The 22,855-nt window shown below is 43.3% G+C and overlaps 1 protein-coding gene and 2 non-coding genes across 3 annotated transcripts; 1 reads left to right on the top strand and 2 right to left on the bottom strand.

Annotated features, from left to right (window-relative positions):
- The first annotated feature begins 7,191 nt into the window (after positions 1-7,191).
- On the top strand, positions 7,192-22,623 carry prox3 (prospero homeobox 3). The gene is made up of 7 exons (XM_069159286.1): positions 7,192-7,599; positions 10,199-10,291; positions 11,413-13,271; positions 13,367-13,474; positions 16,098-16,210; positions 16,796-16,901; positions 20,856-22,623. Exons 3-7 carry the CDS (start codon positions 11,415-11,417, stop codon positions 21,027-21,029), a joined length of 2,358 nt encoding a protein of 785 aa, XP_069015387.1. The 5' UTR covers positions 7,192-7,599; positions 10,199-10,291; positions 11,413-11,414; the 3' UTR covers positions 21,030-22,623.
- trnai-aau (transfer RNA isoleucine (anticodon AAU)) lies at positions 15,267-15,340 on the bottom strand. The gene has a single exon. It is a non-coding gene; the product is annotated as a tRNA-Ile (tRNA).
- Positions 15,564-15,637, bottom strand: trnav-aac (transfer RNA valine (anticodon AAC)). Its single transcript has one exon. It is a non-coding gene; the product is annotated as a tRNA-Val (tRNA).
- Positions 22,624-22,855: the final 232 nt, after the last annotated feature.

The raw sequence follows: 22,855 nt of genomic DNA, 5'->3' as shown, positions 1-22,855 counted from the left end.
AGCCCACCTTATGGTTATTCCCATACCGCTGGGCTCCCTTTTCCATGCTTTACACTACAACTGGTGAAATAATAGCTACAAGATGTTTTAAAGCAGTAATTTACACCATGTCTAATATACATTACATGTATTCCAGATAACATATTGTGCTAATTCACGCATATTTTGTGCATCATAATACTTCTTTATATCATGGTTTCAATGTGTATGCTTGAATCAGACCTAGCAGCTTTATTAGGTTAAGTTTTGGTATTTTCAACACTGTATGAAAGAGGACAGCGGTTGGTTGGTTAGTTGAGGAAAAAGAGGAGGAAGTGGCAGCGCGAAAAAGAGGAGAAAAGAGGAAAGAGCTCACCGCCATACAGCAGAATCCCTTCTCTGGAGAGGAGAGAGGGATGGACGGAGGACTGGAAGGACAAACAGATGGAGAGGCGACAAAAAAAAGGAGGAGGGGGAGGCCGGAGAGAGGAAAAGGCTACCCTTCCTCTCAGCAGATGAGAAAATGAGGGGTTGCAGGGAGTGAGAGATAACAGAGAGGATAGAGGAGAGGGGAAAAAAGAAGGGATGCGATTAGAGAATAAACAGAGATCATCCCTCCATTGTTGAAGGGATGGAAAAAAATGGACCCTGCCTCTTCCTCTATTTTCTGTACCTCTTTTTTTTTTTTTTTTTTTTGCATGCTTTGTTTTGACCATTGTGGGGAGCTTGAAGTGGATGGAGGGATGGTGGAGAAAGCAAGAGATAGCATTGCTCCATCCTGTTACATATCCCTCTTTTTGCTCTCATCTCTCCACCTCTCTACCTCCATCCCCCCTCCCCCCCGAACCACCCCACCTCATTCTAGCACTCCACCTGTGAAAGGCAGAGGATGTGAGATAGAGAGGAAGATGGAGAGACAAAGAGTTGGAGGGAGGGAGAGAGGAGAGGTTTGAAATCACTGAGAGGAGGAGGGGTTGGGGTGAGGGGGGAGAGTGTGTGTGTGTGGGGGGGGGGGGGTAGAGCCTCACAACATTAGCATGCTGAGAGTGTCAGCACTCTCCTCTTTTTTCCTCTCCCTCCATCCCCATCCCTCTTTCCACCCCTCCCTCTGTCTCTTTCTCCTCACTGGTCACTGCAATTATACCATCAAAACACTCCAGCCTGAGAGCATAATAGCTTCCCTCTGTGTGTGTGTATGTGTGTGTGTGTCTGTGTGGTTGTGTTGTCATGAGAGATCAAAAGAAAGATGTGTATGTGTGTGTGTATTTGTGCATAATTTAGTACCATACATGGTGCATTACGTGTGCATGTATGACAGGGAGGGCAGCTGTTGGTGTGTGAGTGTGTATGCCAAAAACTGGATCTCCAGCATGTGTGGGTGCACATGAGTGTGTGTGTGTGTGTGTGTGTGTGTGTGTGTGTGTGTGTGTGTGTGTTTAAGTATCTTTTTGAGTCCCACCGAGTAGAAAAACTGCTTCTCCAACCTCTGACCAAACACACTCTTAAATGCACTCTAAGAGACCCACTTTACATGTGTGTGTCGAGTGAGTTTCTATTTACACACACACATACACACACACACACACACACACACACACACACACACACACACACACACACACACACACACAGGCGCTCGCGCTAATGGAGGCACATGGGCATACAGTCATGGCTTGGAGACACAAACCGTTATGACCTACATGCCCAGTGGGTCATCATTAAGCCAAACAGCACACTGTGACACCTTTGGCTGTCTACACACACACACACACACACACACACACACACACATACACACACGCACACACACACTCTCTCTTTGTTTTTATTTTTGTTCTCTCAACTTCCTCTATCCCTCTTCCCTTCCGCCCTCTGTCTTCCTTTTTTTTTCTCTCTAACACACACATCCCCCCTCCATGAGCTTGTTATCCCTCTGCGTCCGTTCGTTTCTCTCTGTCACCTTGCCCTCAGCTATTTGAGTACACTTCTGTCTCTCATACTCCCTCCCATCTCTCTCTCTCTCTCTCACACACACATAAACACATTCATTCTCTCTCTGTCTATCTGCCTCACGCTCTGGTCCAACTTGTCTCTCTCTCTCTCTCTCTCTTTTTCTGTTTCTGTCTGTCTTGACATGTGCGATCATTCTCTCAGTGTCTTCTTCGCTTTAGCTCCGGGCCTGAGTGATATGTGAGGAGCATCACTGAAAGCATAATTAGAAAATTAAAGGGCAGCTCCAACAATTTTACACATTGAGCTAAGTTCTTTTTTATTGTGAGGAGTGCTACACAGCCTGTGACAGCAGTAATATTTTTTGCTCTGGCTTTGTAGGGAGCTTTCCAAAGTCTGAAAAAAAAAAAACGTCAACCCACTGTGACATCATTATTCATCACTAAGGCAGAAAGCCTTGCAAACTGGAAGTATGCAGTTTCAAATAAGAAGGTGTTAAGGGCCAGCTAGTGTCTAATTAAAAACGCTTCTGAGTTGCATCATGGGAAATGTGGGATTCAGTGTTTTGCATGTGTTTTGGTAAATTTGGTTGACAGTTAAGAGAGCGGATCAAAGCAGTTGTAAAATATGGAAACCAAATAAGCTCCAATATTTGTCTTGTAAAACACATTTTATAACACAGTGCACACATGCATGCTGCAGAGATGTTCATCATGGATACCACCCTCGTGAATCATCACATGTTGTTGCCTCACATTAGAGCCCAAATTACTGCTACCCAGAGTTCAAGGGGCAGACACATCTCAACACTGAGCTCGAGGCGCACTTAACCATTATCTAGTTTGTGCTTATAGCGGGACCATCATTTGATAATGACCCAAAACATCCTTCAGGTTCTGAGGAGTTTTGACAAAGAAGTGAAGGAAAAGCAGCCAACGAATGCTCAGCATATGTGGGAACTCATCACTTCAAAAGCATTGTACTGTGTCTCGCTGAGAGAAAAGCCAAGTGTACAAAGCACAAGGTGGCTCCTTAAAAGAATCTCAAATTCAAAACATATGGTACTTTGTTTTCTCATTTTTGTGGTTATGACATCATTCATTTGTGTTATGGTGTATTCAGTACTGATCTAGAATACAGAAAACAATTAAAAATATACCCTTGAATGTACTTTTTATTGGTACTGTATGTATGTGACTTGTTCACAAGTCATCCAGGATGGCCAAAAAGAAAAATATAAAAAGGTAACAATACGATAACCAAACCGACATCACGCCAAAGCCTGCAATACACCTGACAGTCAGCTAGAGATTAGCATACCAGTGTCACGTGTTTGCCTCGCGGTGACCCGAAAAACCATGTGGTTAGCGGTTAGGGGAAAAGAACAAAGCCCATTTAGACATTCTGCAGATACATAACAGCATTTGGATACGTGATTCTCGCCACTTGATTAAGTCCAATAATCACTCTTTTTAGCTACGTTTTTGGCCTCCACCACCTCCAAAAGAAAACATCTGACTCTTCAGTGGCTAAATTTTCCACAAACTAGTTGCTGAGTTTGTCTCTCAGCCAGTCAGTGCTCATATGAGAAGTGATCAGTGGGTTTATTCAAGATTTTTCACTGAAAATTTGTTGCCAGAAAAAAAAACTATTTGAGTTCGCGCGTTCGAAAATCAAAACAACGAGCTAACAGAGGCTTAAAGCACACCACAGAGCTGACGGAAACTTGCCACTATGAGTTGACCTCTTTCACACTGAAAATACTCATTTGACCCACTGTTAATATGAAAGTATTGATTAACTTTAATTGGGTTTTCATATCTATTTCTTCCTTCCCCTCGCACTCGCTGCCTCTCTCAGCTCCGTGTTTTGTCCGTCCTCTCTTCCACACCCATCTCTCTCTCTCGCGCTGTAAGTAAATCAATGAGCATACACTTTATGCCATTTATTGATCCGTTCATATCTAGCTGCCCTCACCCCCTCCTGTTCTTGCCCTCTCCCTTTCTCCCACTTTAACACTCCACTCCCCCCCCCCTCCCCCCGCCCATCCTATTTCTCGCCCCTTTCCGCCTCCCCTTTGAACTGATAATCTCTTTTCCCTCTCTTTCTCTCTCTCTGTCAGACCCTTTCTCTTTATATCTCTCGCTCTGGGATATCCTATTTATATGGCTGGCACCTTCATGCTTCTACTGAAGTGTGTGCGTGTGTGTGTGTGTGTGTGCGAGAGTGAGAGAGAGTGTTTGATGTTAGTCTAAGTGGTTAACATAATATGAGCCCTCGGAGAGATGACGTTCAGGCACTCACACTCACACATACACAGTTTCAGGCTTTTTGTAGGCTTTTTTTTCTGTGAGCAATTTGTGCTTTTTAGTATTCTCCAGCTTGTGCAGCAGATCCATGTATTATCTATCAATTGCATTCTCCCACTCTGTCCAAACACACACCTTTGTTCCTCGACCGACTTCCTCGAACGAGAAAAAAACCCAGAATTATCTTTTGTTGTTTATTATTGCAGATGGAGCCATCATTTCATGACCTCGCTGTCTCCTGTCCTCCTCGCTCTGCATATGTTTTTATTTATTCAGACCTCTCTCCCTCTTTCCTGCCCTCTCCTCCTCTCTGCATGTTTATGTTTATTCAGACAAATCTCCCTCTTTCCCCCCCCCCCCTCCATCTCTCCCCCTTTTCTCTCCTCTCTGTACCCATGTGTCCAGCTTTTGTTACCAGCCTTGTTTCCATAACAACTGCGACCTTTCACTCAGTGCATAACCATTTTTAATCAGAAGTAGAGAAAGAAAGAGATGAAATGAGACACAGAAAGAGAGAGAGGAGGGAGCGAATCATAAGGGGAATGTGATGCACTAGATAGATGAAAAAAAACAACAAATGATCCCCAGGAAGAGATAAGAGAAGGAAGCAACACAGTGAAGTGAGGATTGGAAACAGGCTTTGGTCTCACGGTGAGATCATGTGAACAGTTTGGAAACATTCAGCAACAGTGAACAGTGCTGCTCAAGTTCAAGCCTCTACTTAAATGTTTTCATGGATTCAGGACATCTGTGACTACAGAAACACGGATGAAGCAGATCAAGGACAGCATTAAAAAGACCATTGTGGTGCACTGACCATGGGTATTTTTGATCTGTTGCTTCCAAATGGTAGACCTTATAAAACCCTAGTGGTCATATATTACTCAATGAAACTGTAGTGCTTTAAATCATTAAGATACAGAATATATATTTCACATCTCTGTAAATTTGAGTCATGTTATCTTAAAGTTATCAATAAATCTGTTGAAATGTGATTTACACTTGACTCATAATTTGACATTTATTAAACCTAATAAAGACTCCCTGTTCTGGAATCAGATGTGATTTGTTAACTTATTTATAATAATTAAAAAAAATTTAAAAATTTAAGATTTTGGTTTTTAAAATTGTACTGTAATTGTCAGTTCTGTGTTTAGTCTCAGTAGCCAGTTTCAGTGTTGGATCTAAAAAAAATATTCCTGTGGTGAGATTAGACAGGTAATGAATGACTAAGAGACCGCAACTCCACTTTTATAATGCAGTTTTAGTCATGGCTCGCAGTAGAAAAGAAGAAGAGCCAGCTGCCTTTTTCACGTGCTGGCGTGTGCATCAGCCAGTATCAGCAAATCATTAGATGTTACATTCTGAATTTCTACAGGGAATAAAAGATACGATATTGCTGATGTTCAAGGTGTATTTAATCACAGGGAAAGCCATTTTAATTATTATCGTAACCAGCGGGTACAAATTTAGGCTGTATCTCAAATTGTGTGCTTATACTACAAGTCCAATCACACTGTCAAGGATGGAAGCATGTGGTGCACTAGTACCCGGACGGTGAGCTCTTATTGGTCCACAAAATTCATGTATGAAACACTGGACACTTTTCCAGCCAACCGTCACCACCGTGGCTTCTTAAGTGAAAAAGAGGGATCGCCATTTTGGAGGCCGAGGAAGCTGCAGCTGTCGTAGAATACCAGGCTATACAAATACTTTGCATACGTTCACACAAAAGTGTTTATTTTTCACAAAGTATAAATATACTGTTGTTGGATAGAAGCCATCGTACGTTTATTGTCTGTGTGCAACAGAGGGCACAATAACATGTTCATTTTTAAGTACATTCACCAAATTAAACCAGCAGATATCGTAGCAGGCGTTGCATTTAATTGTTAACGGTTATGTGTGACATGTGCAAGACGGCAGTTTGCAATTTGAACTAATCCTACACTGTCAAAATTCACGCGCTGCACATGTAAGTGCACTAACATGTTTGACTATATGTAAGTGCAGAAGTATGTCAATTGAGACATTACAGCGGAAGTGTATGGCTGGAGGCGTACAAAACAGCATAAAGGGATTTTAATTTGAAACGGATCACATAATGACATTCAGACAAACACTGGTAACCTCAGACATTTGCTTTTAAAAAAGACAATCAGCTTGAATAGTTCATGCTTGTGTATATTTACCAAGCACAAGACATTTTTTTGTTTTTTTTGGGGGGGGGTGGGCAATAAGTACCATTATTCATGAGTAAGATGTTGACATATTTATAGTAATATTCTGGGGTTGAACTGAAATGTAACGGCAGCTGTTTTGCTGACGCTAATGTTACACCAACAGATTTGTCTGCTGGTTGCACAGGTGCTGACGTCGCTGCTCCTGGCCTGCATCCACCAGTCCAGGCCACCGGTTGGGTTTGACTTCGAAGTTGTCCTGTGTCATCATCTGACCTTTTGGAGTGAGCCCAACATCGTTGTGAGGTTGACGTGACGTTGACTACAAACAGAGAACATACAGGAAGTGACAGCTGGAACAAGTGAGCACCGCGTAGTGTCCCCTGGGCAGTTTACTTAGTATCATTATCAGTCATACAAATAACCCGGCGTTGACTGGGAGGAGTGTCATTTTAAAGAAACGTCACGGTTAACACCCCGGACTCCAGAGTAAAAAAGCGCCAGTAGGCCTGTCAGTGAGGACAGGTTTCAGCTCTAATTGAAAATGCTCCTCAGTCTCGGTCAGAGTAGGCTTCTCACGTACGAATGTGCCTCTGCGGCGCAGAAGAAGCCATCTGTAATAAACTGTTGCTATCATGAATAATCAACTATCAATTATGTGTACGTGCGCGCGCGAGACCGCTTGTGTGTGTGTGTGTGTGTGTGTGTGCGCGCGCACACCAACCGGGGGTCATGCCAACATGGGAGGGACCGGACCGTCAAGTGGACAGCTCTCCTGACCGCCCGCCCACCGCGCGCACCACTCTGCACAGGGAGCAGCGCGTGAGATTTGATGCCAGCCGGAGATAGATGGATTGGCGAGGGAGGTAAAAAAAAACCTGCACAGTGACACAACTCGAGTAAAGAGGAGGCGTTTGATGAGTGAGAGTAAAACTGAGAGAGTTACGGAACACGGGACAAAATACAGAGGAGGAGGAGGAGGAGGGGGGGAGGGAGGGAGGGAGCGGGAAATAGGCGGAATCCTGCTGCTGGCCGGTGTCTTTCTGTCCGCACCGATGTCTGAGGCCCTTCTGGTGCCAGTCAGCCGGAGTCAGCCCGAGACGGAGCGCACAGGAACGGCCGCTGGAGTCGAAAGCTTCGGGGGAGCGGACACCGTTGGAGCTCTTTCTCTGTGACTGAGGGTGAGTTAATTTTTAAACTTCACACACAGCGTAATGTTTGAAAAATTCCACGTTAAATAAGCTTCGAAGGTCAGTGTTTGCTCTTCTCGTGTCTGTGTTTATTTTTTCTTTCATACTGCGACATTAGTCCACCGCTGCCAATTAGTCACAGGACGCACCGCGGGCACGCGCGCACACTCGCACACACACACACAAACTGACAGCTCGCGCGTCAGAATGGCCAAAGCGGATTCCTCTCGCGTGGCAGAACCGGCAGATGTTGCCACGAGGAGGCTTCAAACGTTATATGATTTATTCAAAGTAACGTAATTATACCATAGATAGATAGATAGATAGATAGATAGATATGAAGATAGATAGATAGATAGATAGATCACAGGATAACCATGAAATAAAAAAAATAAAATAAAAATAACTTAAACCAAAGTTAGCTTTTAAACAAGACAAAAAAAAAAAAGTATATGTATATATATATATATATATATATATATATATATATATATAGCTGACTCAAATGTATTCAGAAATAGCCTACTGTATATTTTAGATCTTGTTGAAAGACAGTGCGTACTTTCATCGCTGACCATATGTGCAGTTAGGGTTTATATTTATATCCTTATGTAATTCAGTTTGATCACAAAAACAGTTTTTTGATAAATGTGTACTGCATCCAACAATATAGGCCTGCAACTATGAGCAAATTCTTTTTTTTTTTTTAACACATGTGGATAACCTGTTGGTCTATGTGATATTTTGTCCCCAAATGTTAGAATATGCTGTTTAATTAATTTGGATATAAATTTCCAAAACCTTTCATGCATTAACACCAGTGATTTATGTGTGCTTTATTTCATTTGCGTTTCTCGCTGGTCAGTTTTACCAGTGACAGCTCCAGCCGTCCAAGAGCACCATCCTTAAGCCTAATCTAGTGGTTAATATCTTTCATTTTCATTGCGCAGTGTTCATATTTTGTGCAGCTTTCCACTGGCTTTGAAAAGCTAATCTGTCCCTGATATAAGCGCATTGGTTGGCTTGCCATCTGGGCTGTATTATAGTAGAGGAGAGGGCATTTGAATAATTGATATTTAGCTATTTATAGGAGGATTATTCTCTTCATGTTGCACAAGGGGAACTGTGATCTATCTATCTATCTATCTATCTATCTATCTATCTATCTATCTATCTGTCTGTCTGTCTGTCTGTCTGTCTGTCTATCTATCTATCTATCTATCTATCTATCTATCTATCTATCTATCTATCTATCTATCTATCTATCTATCTATCTATCTATCTATCTATCTATCTATCTATCGTTCGTTCTTAATGCTCAACAGTGACGATCAAGTGACTCATTTGGTCTCGGATGTAAAACTCTGAGATTGTTCATGTTTTCATTTTTTTTTTTTGTCCAACTACCGTCCCTCTGTCAGTCTGTACTTACATCTGTCCATTTATCATCTGTCCATCTTTCTGTTCAGTGAGCTGTAGTGTATCCATCTGAAGTGGATTAGGGGTGTTATCAAAGCTAAGTAGGACTACTGTTCACACACACACATACACACAGTACACACACACACACACACACACACATATACACACACATATACACACACACACTACACACACACACACACACACACACACCACACACATACATACATGCTGCTCTCACTCCATTTCACTCCACAAGGACCATTGACCATTGTTAGCCCTCTCTCAAGCCTCTTTTGCTTTTGTGTGTGCATGTGTGTGTGCGTGTGCATGTGTGTGTGTGCGTGTGCATGTGTGTGTTTGACGGTAAACACTCTGATCAAACAGTGCTTAACAAGCTGCCTGAACTGATAACAGAGAGAGAGGAGGAAGAGAGGATGAGAGAGGAATAGAGAGGAAGGAAAAAGGGGCATCGGCAGGGAGAGGAGGTTACATAGTGAAAAAAAAAAGAAAAGGGAATGGGGATGTGTGTTTTTGATCCTGATTAAATAGTGAAATGTAGTGCTGTTATTCATTAGCCCAGTGTTCACAGTTCTCCACTTTACAAGCTTTTCCAGGTATTGTCAGGAATTTCATGTAGAATTGCATACTGTGAGTGTTGCAAGTACCCAAAGTTTGCAGCACAGGTAAATAAAAGAAACGCAGCAAACAAATGGTCTGTAATTTTTCTCACACTTTTATTTTTGTGCTCTGCGCAAAGATTCATGTCAAAGTACAATTGTCTTCCTCCGTTTTGTCATATATTTAAATGACGTTTGTGCTGTCTTGGAAGCACACATTCAAGAGCAACAGGAAGGACAGTATGAAGAGAGGAGGGTGATAGGTGATATGTGACAAAGATCACAGGCCACATGTTAACCCAAAACACAAGCAGCATGTAGCCTGATCCCCAGTCTGTAGACTTGCACTGACATCCTCTTTCTCTCCGTCTTCCACTGAATTTTTGTTCTGAGCTGCAATGTTTTTTTTTTTTCTATGATGCGTTAGAAAGTCGTGGAAAATAATATCAACCCAACTGAGCAGCTGACCGTCTGAGAATTCATCTGTTCTGTGCATAGTTAAATGTACTCTCTTGAACACTGTCACAATGGATGCTTATATTTTTCAGCTTTGTGCAAGGACGGTGCAGCTCATTGTTGTCCCTGTCAAAGTGGAAGTGGCTGTGTTCTGTGATAAACCGGTGACCTGTTTTGCTGTCCAGGTAAGCGTAAGTCATGTTTCAGTCACGTTGTGATGGCCATCTATTCCCAGTGTAGTCACGAAGGCCGTGGAGAGACAATTAAAGAGACCGATTTAAAACCAACGTCAGTGGTCAGTTCACACAAATGACCTCAATTACAAATCCTCATACCGATTTCCTCATAGGTCGATTTCAACTGACTCCCAATACGATACGACGGTTTTTAGCGACCTCTATAGGACTAACACGTCCACGCGCGGAAGAAGCAACTTGACCATTGGCTGCCAGACTTTTGTCGTCATAGTAACAATTATAAACACGCGGGTGATGCTCTGACATCGTCACAGTTAGGTTTAGGGAAAATATCATTGTTTTGAGTAATATAACCATTTCTACGTACTTGATGTAACTTATATTATGTACGTGACATAAATTACGTTATGCGGGGTGCGCGCATTAAATGGATCGCACAAGAGGAAATGAGCCAACGTTGATTTTTGTTTTCGCACAGGATACAGACAGTTCTGTGTTTTTTTTCCATCCAACCACTCCTAACATGTCTCCCTTTGTTCCTCCCATTTTCACTCTTTACATTTCGTCAGCTGACTTCCTCCATTCCTCCCATTATAATTACTACGTACACGAGAGGTCGTAATAAATGTCAATATGGGTCGTTTTAACACCCTTCAACAATCGACCAGTGTGTTCATTTTCAGTATGTGGACGGTCTCTGCCTTTTACTTCAATACAGTGGAGCTGAATGGAATCTCATTGAAAATGACATTGAAAACAAATTAAAAGCCACTTCGCTCAGATTTTTGTTTTGCTGGGTAATCCACAGAAAACACTATCAGCCATTTTAAAAAGGCCTGTTTTCTTCTGCATAGAGTGGTTCCGTTCAGTAACGTTTCCATTGATTTTTTTGAATGTCATTTTTCAGAGCTTTGAGCACTACCAACAAAACTCCATTATATACACACAGGTCTTTTTTTTTAAGTGTAAGCTAGTACAACCTGGCCATACCAATGGAAATGTGCTGTTTATGTAATCATTTACAAAACACTCAAAACCTATTAAAAACAAAACGCACACATCAGCAGCAATAATGCTCATTGTCTCTGTCTTTTTCTGTCTCTCTGCAGTGATGGATTCACCCACAGATCTTTTCGAGGATTCTGCTCCCCAGATACATACTTTTCCTCCCACTCTCAACTCAACAGATCTGCCCGGAGTTCATCCTCAGGCCAGCGCCGGTCGCCCGAATCCTGCCTTCAGACCCCCTGGCTTCCCCCTCATCCACCACCTCTTCCAGCCGGGTGGAGGCGCCAGGAGGATCGCAGGGCTACTCAACACCAACCTGAGCACGCACAGACACCTGGAAGACAGAAACCTGGAGGAAGACGAAGGAGAGAGGGATGGACAGGTGGATCAAGGGATGGAAGGAGGAGAGGAGGAAGTGATGGAGAGAGAGGACAACCTGTTGGGGGTTAGGAAGAGGCACAGTGAAGCCGCTCTCACGGCCGAGTGGAGTCAGGACGTCCTGAAAGTGAAGAGGATGAAGATGGAGAGCCGACAGAGAGATGGGGATTTAGAAGAAGGAGGCAAGAGGCGTGAGGGAGGGAGGGAAGGGAGAAAAAGAGAGCGGGAGGAGCTGAAAGAACAGCTGGAGGAGGCCAGAGAGAGACTGCAGGCTCTGCAGGAGAAAGTGTGGAGGGCTTTTGGGGAAAAGCACTTAGTGCAGGAGGAGAAAAAAAGGAAGCGCAGAAATGGAAACAGTGGTGGAGGTGATGGAGGAGAAGGAGATGTGGGGATGATGGAGGAGGAGGACATCACAGAAGGGATGTATGATGAAGAGGACATTGATGGTGGAGAGATGGAGAAGGAGTCTTTATCCCTCCTTTCTGCTTCCCCTTTTGACAACTTCCACAAACGGAAAGAGGAGTTGCAGAAAGACAGAGATGGGAGGATGGAGAAGGGAAGAGGAGGAGGGTTGCACTTGGAGGGCGTGATGGAGGGATCTGGGTTGTGGTTGGACTGCGGCGGGCTGGCGAGAGGAGACTGGGATGGAGGGATAGAAGAGGAGGGCGAGGAAGGAGGGCAGAAGTTTGCTCAGGCTCTGAAGCTGGAGCTCGGCAGCGCCGTGGCCCGAGTCATCGACCGAGTCCTTCGCCTTTACACCGAGATGACGGATTTCACTCCGTCCTCGCCTCCGGCCGCCGTCTCTTTTCTCCCATCTGATGCAGGGAATGCTGGCGGGAAGGAAAGAGGAGTGTGGATGGGGTTGCTAACGAGAGGAAGACGGGTGGACATGACAAGAGGGAAGGAGGAGAAAACAGGAGGGCAGGACGGAGAACGACAGAAGCAGCTCCAAAAGATGAGCAACAGCAGCACTCTGCCTCCTGGACCGCCGCATCGCGCTGAACCATCAGACCTGACGATGCCATTGGCTGTTCAGAGGTCACCTGACACACGAAAGGCCTACCCACTCCTGGGCCCACATCTCTCTGCTCACCTGAACCCCTCCCACCCAAACCTCTCCCTGCATCACCCCTCTTTAGCTCGTCCTCCCCCTCTTTCTCACCCACCCCTCTTACCTCCAGCTTCACAACCCAAGGACCCCTCCTCCTCCTCCTTCCACCCATCCTCATCCTCCTCTTCCTCTTCCTCCTCTTCCTTCCCCGCGCCTCCCCCTCCTCCTCCTCCTCCGCCTCCGCCTCTCCCTCTCCCGCTGCTCCACTACTCCATGCAGCAGCTCTTCTCCCGCTCGCTTCACCACCACCAACTCCCCCACCTCCCCCCGTCCCGCAAGGACTATTTGAACTCTGACCCTTTCCTGGAGTTCTCGTCTCACCCCTCCTTCCCCCCGCTGCCGTTGCTCGGTCACCTGGACCCGTCGCTGGCACGCCACGCGCACGGAGGCCGGGAGAGGGGAATGAGAGGAGACGGCGGCATGAGAGGAGGAGGGATGGATGGAGGAGAGCTCTACCTGACAGCTGGGGGGATATCCTTTTGTCAGCATGCTGGAGGGAATGAGGGAGTGTGTGTGTGTTTATGTGTGTTCATGACACAATTATCACCTTAACTGGCCTCGTGTACGCCCAAGAGGGCTTGTCCCCCTGCCACCTGAAGAAAGCCAAGCTTATGTTCTTCTACGCGCGCTATCCCAGCTCCAACACGCTCAAGACGTACTTCCCTGATGTCAAGGTGTGTGTACCCCATCACAGTGCTGGAACAAAACTTTGTCAGCTGTTTAACAACATTGAAGTCAAAATCACGTGACAGACCTACTATTACAAAAGGCTAGTCACGCATATCCACCGCTTTCTTCTCCGTTCACGAGGGTTAAGTCTGCACCAGCCATTTTTAATATTTAATAGGGCTTGACTGACGCTATTGTGACAGTAAATAAAGTCTGATAATGATATATCGGCCAAAATTAATGGTTTTACATGAGTTACAGAGACATTGAAATTACTTTATTTCATGGAAATGATCACTCAAATTTGTCATGAATAGTTATGGTAAAAAAAAAAAAAGACTGTGTATACCAGTCAAAGGTTTGGGTACACCCACTCATTCAACTGACTACTTTTTGCATTGGAAGGCAAAAATGAAGACATGCAAACCATAAAATAGCAAACAGGCCTAATGGACAAATTCTTAGAAGGTCAATCAGTCCAGGAAATTTCAAGAACTTTGGAAGTTTTCTTAAGTGCAAAACCATTAAATCCTGTGATGAAAAAGGCTCACGCCGCAGAGTTCCCAGCCTCAGAAATTTACAATAAACAGCACTTCAGATTAGTGCCCACATCAATTCTTCCCAGAGTTTAAGGAGCAGACGCATATTACCATCAACTGCTCGGAGGATACCGGATAAAAAAAAAAGGCCTTCATGGTCGAAAGAAAACACTGCTGAGGGAGACCAAGAAAAAAGGAGAATAGCTTAGACCAAGAAACACAAGGGATGGACATTAGACCAGTGGAAATCTGGACATTGGTCCAATTAATCCGAAACTTTTTTGTTCCAACCGGTATAATGGTATCTGCATGTTGTTGCTTCAACCATGGAGGAAGAGTTTTGACGGTGTGACCAGGCTTTGCTGATGACGCTGCTGTCAGAATTCAAGGCAACACTTAACCAGCATCTGATTTTCACTGAGAGGAACCAATAATCCAAAATGCACTTCCAGGCTCTGTAAGGTCTATTAGACCAAGATACACAGTGATGAGTGCTTCGCAATTTCACCTCGCCTCAAAATTGACCCAACTTGAGTGAGTTGAACTACATAGTGAAGCAAAAGCAGCCAACAAGTGCTCAGCATATGTGGGAACTCCTTCAAAAGTAGTCAGGTGACGACCTCATGTAGCTGGTTGAAAGCAAGCCAAGAGTGTGCAAAGCTGTTGTCAAAGCAAACCGTGGCTACTTTGAGGAATCTAAATTAAAAACACGTTTACTTTCTTCAGTTCTTTATTTTCTTCACTGTTTTTGACCACTACATAAAAATATATCCATATTTCATAGTTTGGAAGAAAAACCCTTGAATGAGTTGTTATGTCCAAATGTTTGACTGGTACCGTACTTAGGAAGATTATTTTACATTTGAACAACAAACTGCAAAAGGTCACAGTAACTGTAAATCTGTTTATCAGTTATTTAAGTTGATTTAAAAAAAAGTTACCACTTTTAAATAATGACTTTTGACGACCTTCTAACCAGTGAAACAACACAATATCCAATATACAGTGGATTGACTCCATAACCAAAGCATGAATGAAGAGGTGCTCCTTATTTGCTTCAGGCTCCTCCCCAGGTAATCTTTTTTTTAAAGCTTATATTACGCACAAGTCAAAGTGAAGATTTTTTTTTTTAAAGATTTATGTAGGAAATATTCAGAAAGTTCCTCAGAACTAGCATTGTGTTTACTGTGCTGAAGCCTTGATTGGCCGTGAGATCCCATGACTTAAGAGTTTCGTAGAGGTTATTTAAAAGCAGTATTGGCCCGTACGGGGATCGAACCCGTGACCTTGGCGTTATTAGCACCATGCTCTAACCAGCTGAGCTAACCGGCCATGTTTAATAGGCAATTATGTATTATTAATTCTGCAAAATGAGTCCAGAAATGGTAAATATGAAAAACTCTGTAACCATTTCTGAACTAATTTTGCAGAATTAATAATTCATAATTGATTGATGTTCACTCTCAGCTGAACTAGCATTATGTTTACTGTGCTAAAGCCTTGACTGGCCATCCCATAACTTAAGAGTTTTGCAGAGGTTATTTAAAAGCCGTATCGGCCTGTACGGGGATCGAACCCATGACCTTGGCATTGTTAGCACCACACTCTAACCAGCTGAGCTAACCAACTATGACTTGCTAATAGGAACATGGTGCATTTTTGTGCAATAATAGCCATCATCATTACTTGACGTGTTTTTTTTTTATTTTTATTGACAATCAGTACAGCCAGTACACTCTCGATAAGAATCATATTAGAAGTGGACCTTTCAAATATGCATGCAATGCAACTATTTTAATTTATGTTGTGTTGTGTATCCCTAATTAGCTGATATGTTCAGCCAGTCAATATTATATTTGTGAGGCATACGCATTAGGGAAACACAACTGGAGTTTCCATCAACTATTAGATTAGATAGGACACACTTTTATTGCCCTCAAAGGGAGAAACTACAATTGATGCTCAAACTAAACACAAGCAGAAGTTCTGTTGGCAGTCAAATGTGTATCGTCATTGTAAATGGTAAAAAAAACTGTTTTTTATCAAATATTCACGTCTTCACCTTCTCACTTCCTCTCCTGTTGTCCAGTTCAACCGCTGTGTGACTTCCCAGATGATTAAATGGTTCAGTAACTTCAGAGAGTTCTTCTACATCCAGATGGAGCGCTTTGCACGCCAGGCTGTCCGTGAGGCTCTCACCCGGTTGGTTTGAGTTGACGCTGGTTCACGTTCAACTCATTGTATTTGCAAGACTTTCATTGTGTGACTGGGTCTGGAAGGAGCTGGCACGTTGGCATAGGAGATTTACATCCAGTTGGATTCATGCATCAGATGCTGTCCATATATTTTTTTTCTGCATATTTGATCTATTGTAGACAGAAATAATGACTAAATGCAGAACGACAGTAATTTGTTGTATCATGCCCAAACCCTTTCCGGTTTCATGCATCACTACAGCTTCCTCCCCGACAGTCATCCACTTCTGCTATAATAAACTATAACAAAGAACCTGCAGATGAAAGCGGTTAATAATTTACATGGTATCTAGATCTTTTTTTTTTTAATGTTGAAGGAAACTTTTAATAATTTGGTAGGACGTTTGGGAAACAGCTTATGAATCATTTCTGATGTGAATTTGTGTGTATTCAAAGAATTTGCTGATTTCTTGGTAATTACTAGAACTGTTCACATCTACCACTCCTTTCTTCTGCTGCACGTGTTCTGCTATGACTCATCATTCGCCACCCATCATTTAACCGAGTCTATCTGTGTGTCTGTGTAACCCAGGGATGGTGCACCTCGTCTGGGCAGAGAGACTCAGCTGCGAGTGGGTCGTGACACGGAGCTGTACCGCATACTGAACATGCACTACAATAAAAGTAACATCTACCAGGTGAGGAGAGCATGTCAGTGTGCACATGGTCTGTTTTGCACTTCAGCTGTAGCTTTCAGCCTGATAATTGTCTAACTACATATAGTGCGTGGGTGGGTGCTTTTGTTATAGTTTGAGGACCTTGAGTCTGATTGGCTCTCAGTTTTCCCTCATGTCACATTTTGGTAATACAGGAGCAACACAGGGCCACATGAATGATTTATAATGCATAGATTCATATATAAATAGGGAATACATCTCAATCCACTGCCTGTAATGATGTGACCTCGGTAAGTATGCAATGCAAGATGACTCCTGCTCTGCTGTATTTTCGCTATGTGAATTAGATGATGAGCAGAAGCCAGAGCATGCCTTTAGAGAGACTGTAAAACCAACAAGATAAAAGAGGTGGTCATCTGCTGCCTTTTTAAATATACGAGGGTAGATCATAAAGTTCAGAGACGGCTCCTGTTGCTCCTCTTGTGTTGTTTGATCAACATCAGCGCCTGTGTTTCACGTGTTTTATTGATGTATCTGCGATTGTCACCGTGGACTTGATCAGAGAGTGCGCGTCAAACTTCGTGTCAAACGCTGGAAATCGACAATGGAGACCCTTGAAATGCTACAGGAAGCCTGCAGTGATGAAGCAATGAACCAGGAGGGGGGTTATGAGTGACAATTGTGTTTCAAGAAGGGCAGAACGTCACTGTCCAAGACTGAAAAAGGAGCGTCAGGGCCGGAGCCAGCAGGTGGGTTTCCTTTGATATTGGCTGAGATATGCACCGTGAATTTGTCCCCAAGGTAAAAAAAAAAAAAAAAAAAAAAAAGATCAAATATGCATCTCTTCACCTTCTCACTTCCTCTCCTGTTGTCCAGTTCAACTGCTGTGTGACTTCCCAGATGATTAAATGGTTCAGTAAGACTGTCAGCACAGAGTTCCACTGTGGCGTTCTGAGGCGTCTGAAGGAAAAACCGGTGGCTCTCCGGTTCTCCAACCTGACAACATGGCCGCTCACAGTGGGTTAAAAACGTGGAGGTTTCTCACCCCTACTCGCTGGATTTGGTTCCCTCCGACTTTCTTTCTGTTCCCCAAAAATGTGTCACATACTTTGATATGCTCTCAAGTTTCAGCTCCATGATGACATTGTAAATACGCACACACCCGTGCTCACAAAAATGTGTGTAACTCCGGTGCTGATGTTGATCAAACAATGGAATCCTTACTCGCGAGGGTTACAGCTTCCCCCGGCTCCGGTCACATCACGCTGCTGCGCTCCATTCGCACGCAACAGGAGCCGTCACTCAACGTTCTGATCGCCATTCAAATACAGCTCCACCGACACAATGAGCACCTTCTCCTGCTGAGGTTGAATGTCTTTACTTTTACCGTTTTCTCCATTGCAAAACACTGAAGACATCAAAACAATTGAAACCCTCATATAATTCTGTAGTCAGCAAGTATGAAACAAATCCAAAATCTGTCGTGAATTTTAGATTCTTCAAAGCAGCCACCTTTTGCTTTGCGAGATGTCTCGCGGCCAGCTTCGTGAGGTCGTTGCCTGGAACGCCTTTCATGGGTTTACCGCATATGCTGAGCGCTTGCCGGCTGCTCTTTCTTCACTCTGTGGTTCAAGCTCATTCCAAACGGTCTCGCTTTGGTTTTAGTCGGATGGTTGTGACAGAGTCCAGGTGATCTGAAGCAGCACTCCATCGCTCTCCTTCTTGGTCAAACGGCCCTCACCGAGCCTGCAGGAGGTTTTTTTTTAGTCGTTGTCCCGTAGAATAGTCTCTGACAGTGCACCTTTTTAAGCGAATTAATCGCCGTAGCGACCCAAGTCTTGGCAGTGTCTTCAGATTTATTTCAAGGACTCAAACCCTAATAAACTTTACCTGTTGTGTGAGTATATGAGTGAATACAATACTCATGTCCCGACCCAACTCTTCCTATTAGTGGACACTCAGCCAGCCAAATAGTTCGGCACCGGTCACTGAGCGCAAAGCAGAAGGGTGTTGCTGCAGCATGTTGTGGTTTGTTTCACAGTTGCCTTGAATTCTGAATAAATCACCAAATGTTTCTGCCACTTGAACTCTGAAGCTCTAATGTGACATGTTGTTAATTGTCCATCTCTGAGACTGGTCCCTCTCAGCAGCCACTGCAGCAGTAACTCTGTTCCCTTTACTTATCTGAGCAGTTCTTTGTCATTGTACGGATCACGACAGCAGCTGTACAGAACCTCTTTGCTATATGCCAACACACTCTCTGCACTACACACTTCCATTACCTTCTCGAATGGCAAGATAATACCAACATAGTGCAAAGCTGCAATAAAAACAAACGGTGGCATATTTTGGTGTGTTTGTTTTCGGTTTACTACTTAATCACATATGTAGACATGTTTGATGCCTTCAGTATTGTTCGACAATGTAGAACAATCTTTCTCCAACAACAGCAGTCATAAAAACAAAGAGAAACCCCTGAATGAGCAGGTGTTCCCAAACCTGGGACTGGTACACCGTATTTGAGACATGCATGTAGGCGGGGTTTGGATTTTTGGTTCCTACAATAGTGTTCAGAAATGTCGACCTGTGAGTGATGGGGACTGAGTGTATGGCTGAGCTTCTCAATATTACAGTTGACTACGGATGAACCTAAATACGTCATTGTGGCGGGAAAATCAGTCACAGCTTAAATGAAAAGATCTCGTCTTATGTAGAAATGAAAATGAGGTTCATTTTCTCTTTCTTGAAATGAAATATGCTGAGATTTTTTTTTCCTTTATTTAGTGCAAAATGCTCCCAACTATTCGGGTGCATTCAATCATTTTCACTTGTGAGAGGTTGTGCAGGAGAAAGACACTTGAAGTGGCGTAATATCTCGCTGACCTTCTGAGGGGGGGGAACGTATGAAAACAACCATCTGTTATTAAGTCTCATTGGATTTATATACATCAAATTCTCCAGATGATCTGTGGTCAGTGAAGCTTCAGTTGGTTTCATGAGGAATTAAAAAATACGATCAATTCTGTAGCTGCAAAAGAAAATGTCAAAGCCATGTCAGGATTAAACACAAACTAAACTGCCTCTGTGTTGTTCTCACACACACACACACACACGCACACGCGTGTTGTGAGTTTATTAGTTGTTTGTGTCTCACCTAAATTGAACCTGTGCAGATCTATGCACTGGCCTCCTCAGGTCGCTGCCATCGTACATGCTGGCTCACCGGTCCGCCTCGCTTTAATGTTTATCAATGTAAGCGAGTCATTATGTAAGGTTTTAATTTAGACCCGTCTTGTTCTCAGTACAGTACAATAAGTCAGAGCACTGTTCTGTCATTACTCCCCGCAATGATGAAGCTGTAAAGTTCTCCGCTTGGACAGGAGCAATAAAACCAACGGGAGCTTCAAGGACATTACAACCATACACAGAGATCAAATCAGACAATTCGGTGAAAACACCTGCGTGGATGCTCTGAATGGTAATTATAAAATGCAACGATAGTATTGCGCTTCGTATGAAGGCGTACAAAAAATGATTTACTGCTCAGAAATGAAGAGATAAAACCCCGTCGATACTAAAACACAGGTTTATACCGAATTTCCCCAGCGTGGGATTAATAAAGTCAAATCTGATCTAATGTAATCTAATGAGAACCTCCCAACCACACACACAATTTACTGAAAACGGCTCCTCCCGACTTTGACTAAATCTTTTCTGACAATAGCAGCAAACTGGAGAAAATACAAGAACGTATTTCTTGTAATATTAAAACAAATCGTGGTCATACAGTTTAGGATTAAATTGCTGCTTACAGTTATGATTACACGTGGTGGCTGAGTTAGTTGTTCGGCATCATTTCTGCTTTTTCAGTCGAGCGCATTTGTAAAGTTGATTTTCAAAAGCATCCGCAGTTTGAAAGATGTAAACGTTTACACCTACAAACATTTCATCCTGAGAACATATCTTTGTGCGCAGGTCCCGGAGAGGTTCATCGAGGTGTCCGAGGTGGCTCTGAGAGAGTTTTACTCAGCCATTTGGAGCGGGAGAGACAGCGACCCCTGCTGGAAGAAAGGAATATACAAGATCATCTGTAAACTGGACAGTCCCCTGCCTGACGCTTTCAGACTGCCTGGTTGTCCAGTCGGCTGATGACTGAGCCTCCTTTCATCTGCTGCAGATACACAGATGCATGCTCAAACATGATTTTACTAAAAGAAAGGGAACTCTATTAGAGCATTTATAAAGTGGTCTGAGGCAGCCCAGTTTAGATCTACAATTCAGTTCAGTCGCTTCAAAAAGGGGGAGTGGGGGGATATTTGGGAAATTAAAAGCATTTTTATTTCTTGGCTTAGTTTGCCGAGGACGACACATAAACGCCGAAAGCGACAGTTTCACGGGCTCAACGGTCGACTGACGCACTCGAGCAAGCAGCTGCCATACGAGTCTTGTGAACGCACTTATGGAGGAACGTGACCGTACCATCGATTCAATATGGACGGAACAGAAACTCCCTCTCCAAACATTCCTGAGGCAGTCAGTTGACTTGTGAAATCACGGCGCTTTGACACAGGTCTGATAAAACTATCACCAAATTTTTTTTTATTTTTTTTTTAAATAAATAAAAACCAGAGAGCTGAAATTTCAACGTCACGAAATTTATGCATCGCTGCTGTGGGCGGTTTGTCACCAAGACCGTAAGGTGGCTGCGTTTCCAGATGCGCCGGCCACACAATGTTTATCCACGTGACAATATAATGTGCATTCCCTGACAATCCGGTGCGAATTACTGCAATTCATGGAACAAAAACACACACACACACACACTGTGCATCCATTCAGTGGGAAAAGTACACGTTTCAAATACTTTCAGACAAAGAGTCCACGACCTGAGTCCACACCAAGTTTCTCCGATTAGATAATTGACCTGGTTGCCCTCAACACCACAGCGAGCAGCGTTCCCGCTCAAAATATTCCCGATTCGTCTCTCGCAGTAGTCTCCCTCAGGGGTGCTCATCATTAAACGTGAAATATTATTGTTTCACTCGAAATGACCTTTTTATTGTTGCCTTGTGTGGCCGCCGGGATGATTTTCTTTTTCTTCCTCCGACAACGCGAGGCTCGTTTGTAACGTCAAATAATGTGTTTGGTTAATCGTGCAATTTTTAAAAGATGGAAGTTGTTTCATAGCACAATCTGGTCGGTGGGTTTCTTCTGCTTGTAATATCCATCTCTCTGTTCAGTATGAAATTATTATAGAGCTTTTGTACATGACAGCACAATGTAATTACAATTCTGCCAAGAGGGAAAATATATTGAATTCAAAATAGTAAAATTAATGTTTCGTCGTTTCCTCGGTGTACTCTTATTGTTGAAATATTTACTTACGTTTTTGTATTCTTTTAATGTGACGCTGATAAATAGGCCACTTGCACAACGAGTATATATATCAACATGTGTTTTCCCAAAGAAGGGAAACTTTCACTCTGTATATCATGACTCTTTTTGACTGGAAGAAACCTTCATGAAAACGGTGGTGAGCAGCCCAGAACTCTTTGTGACGTGTTTCCAGGTGCATGTTTCCTAGATTTGCATTTTGTATCGTGATCTCTTCTGTTTCTCTCACCGCTCTCTCTCTTTTATACATATTGTATTCTTTAGATCTGTGCCTCGTTCAAAACTTTTGGTGAATTTTGATGTTTCAACTTATCGGCGAATTAAAGTGATACCGGGCTTGTGTCCATAACTTCTGGTTACCTGCTCGACACACACACACACACACACACACACACACACACACACACACACAGTTTCTCTGGCCTTTTTTTTTTATTACTCACAAGCTGGACAAAGACTCCTGTTAAGTGAAGATACATGTTCCACACGGCAGGTTTAGTTTGGTATTTTGAGGGAATGAAGAGGTTGCTCTCGGGAACAATAGACACAGGATGCACATTTCAATATAAATGTCCCTGAAG

This window comes from Embiotoca jacksoni, unplaced genomic scaffold (assembly GCF_022577435.1).
Source record: "Embiotoca jacksoni isolate LCO1_2020_lvr unplaced genomic scaffold, fEmbJac1.0.p SCAF_24, whole genome shotgun sequence".
NCBI classification, from domain to species: Eukaryota; Metazoa; Chordata; class Actinopteri; family Embiotocidae; genus Embiotoca; species Embiotoca jacksoni.
This window is presented reverse-complemented; position numbering and strand designations above follow the sequence as displayed.

Coding starts and splice junctions, on each gene's coding strand:
- prox3 (XM_069159286.1), top strand. CDS start 11,415: ATGGATTCACCCACAGATCTTTTCGAGGATTCTGCTCCCCAGATACAT. Junction 16,211..16,795: donor GTCCGTGAGGCTCTCACCCG/GTTGGTTTGAGT, acceptor TGTGTAACCCAG/GGATGGTGCACCTCGTCTGG. Junction 16,902..20,855: donor ATAAAAGTAACATCTACCAG/GTGAGGAGAGCA, acceptor CTTTGTGCGCAG/GTCCCGGAGAGGTTCATCGA.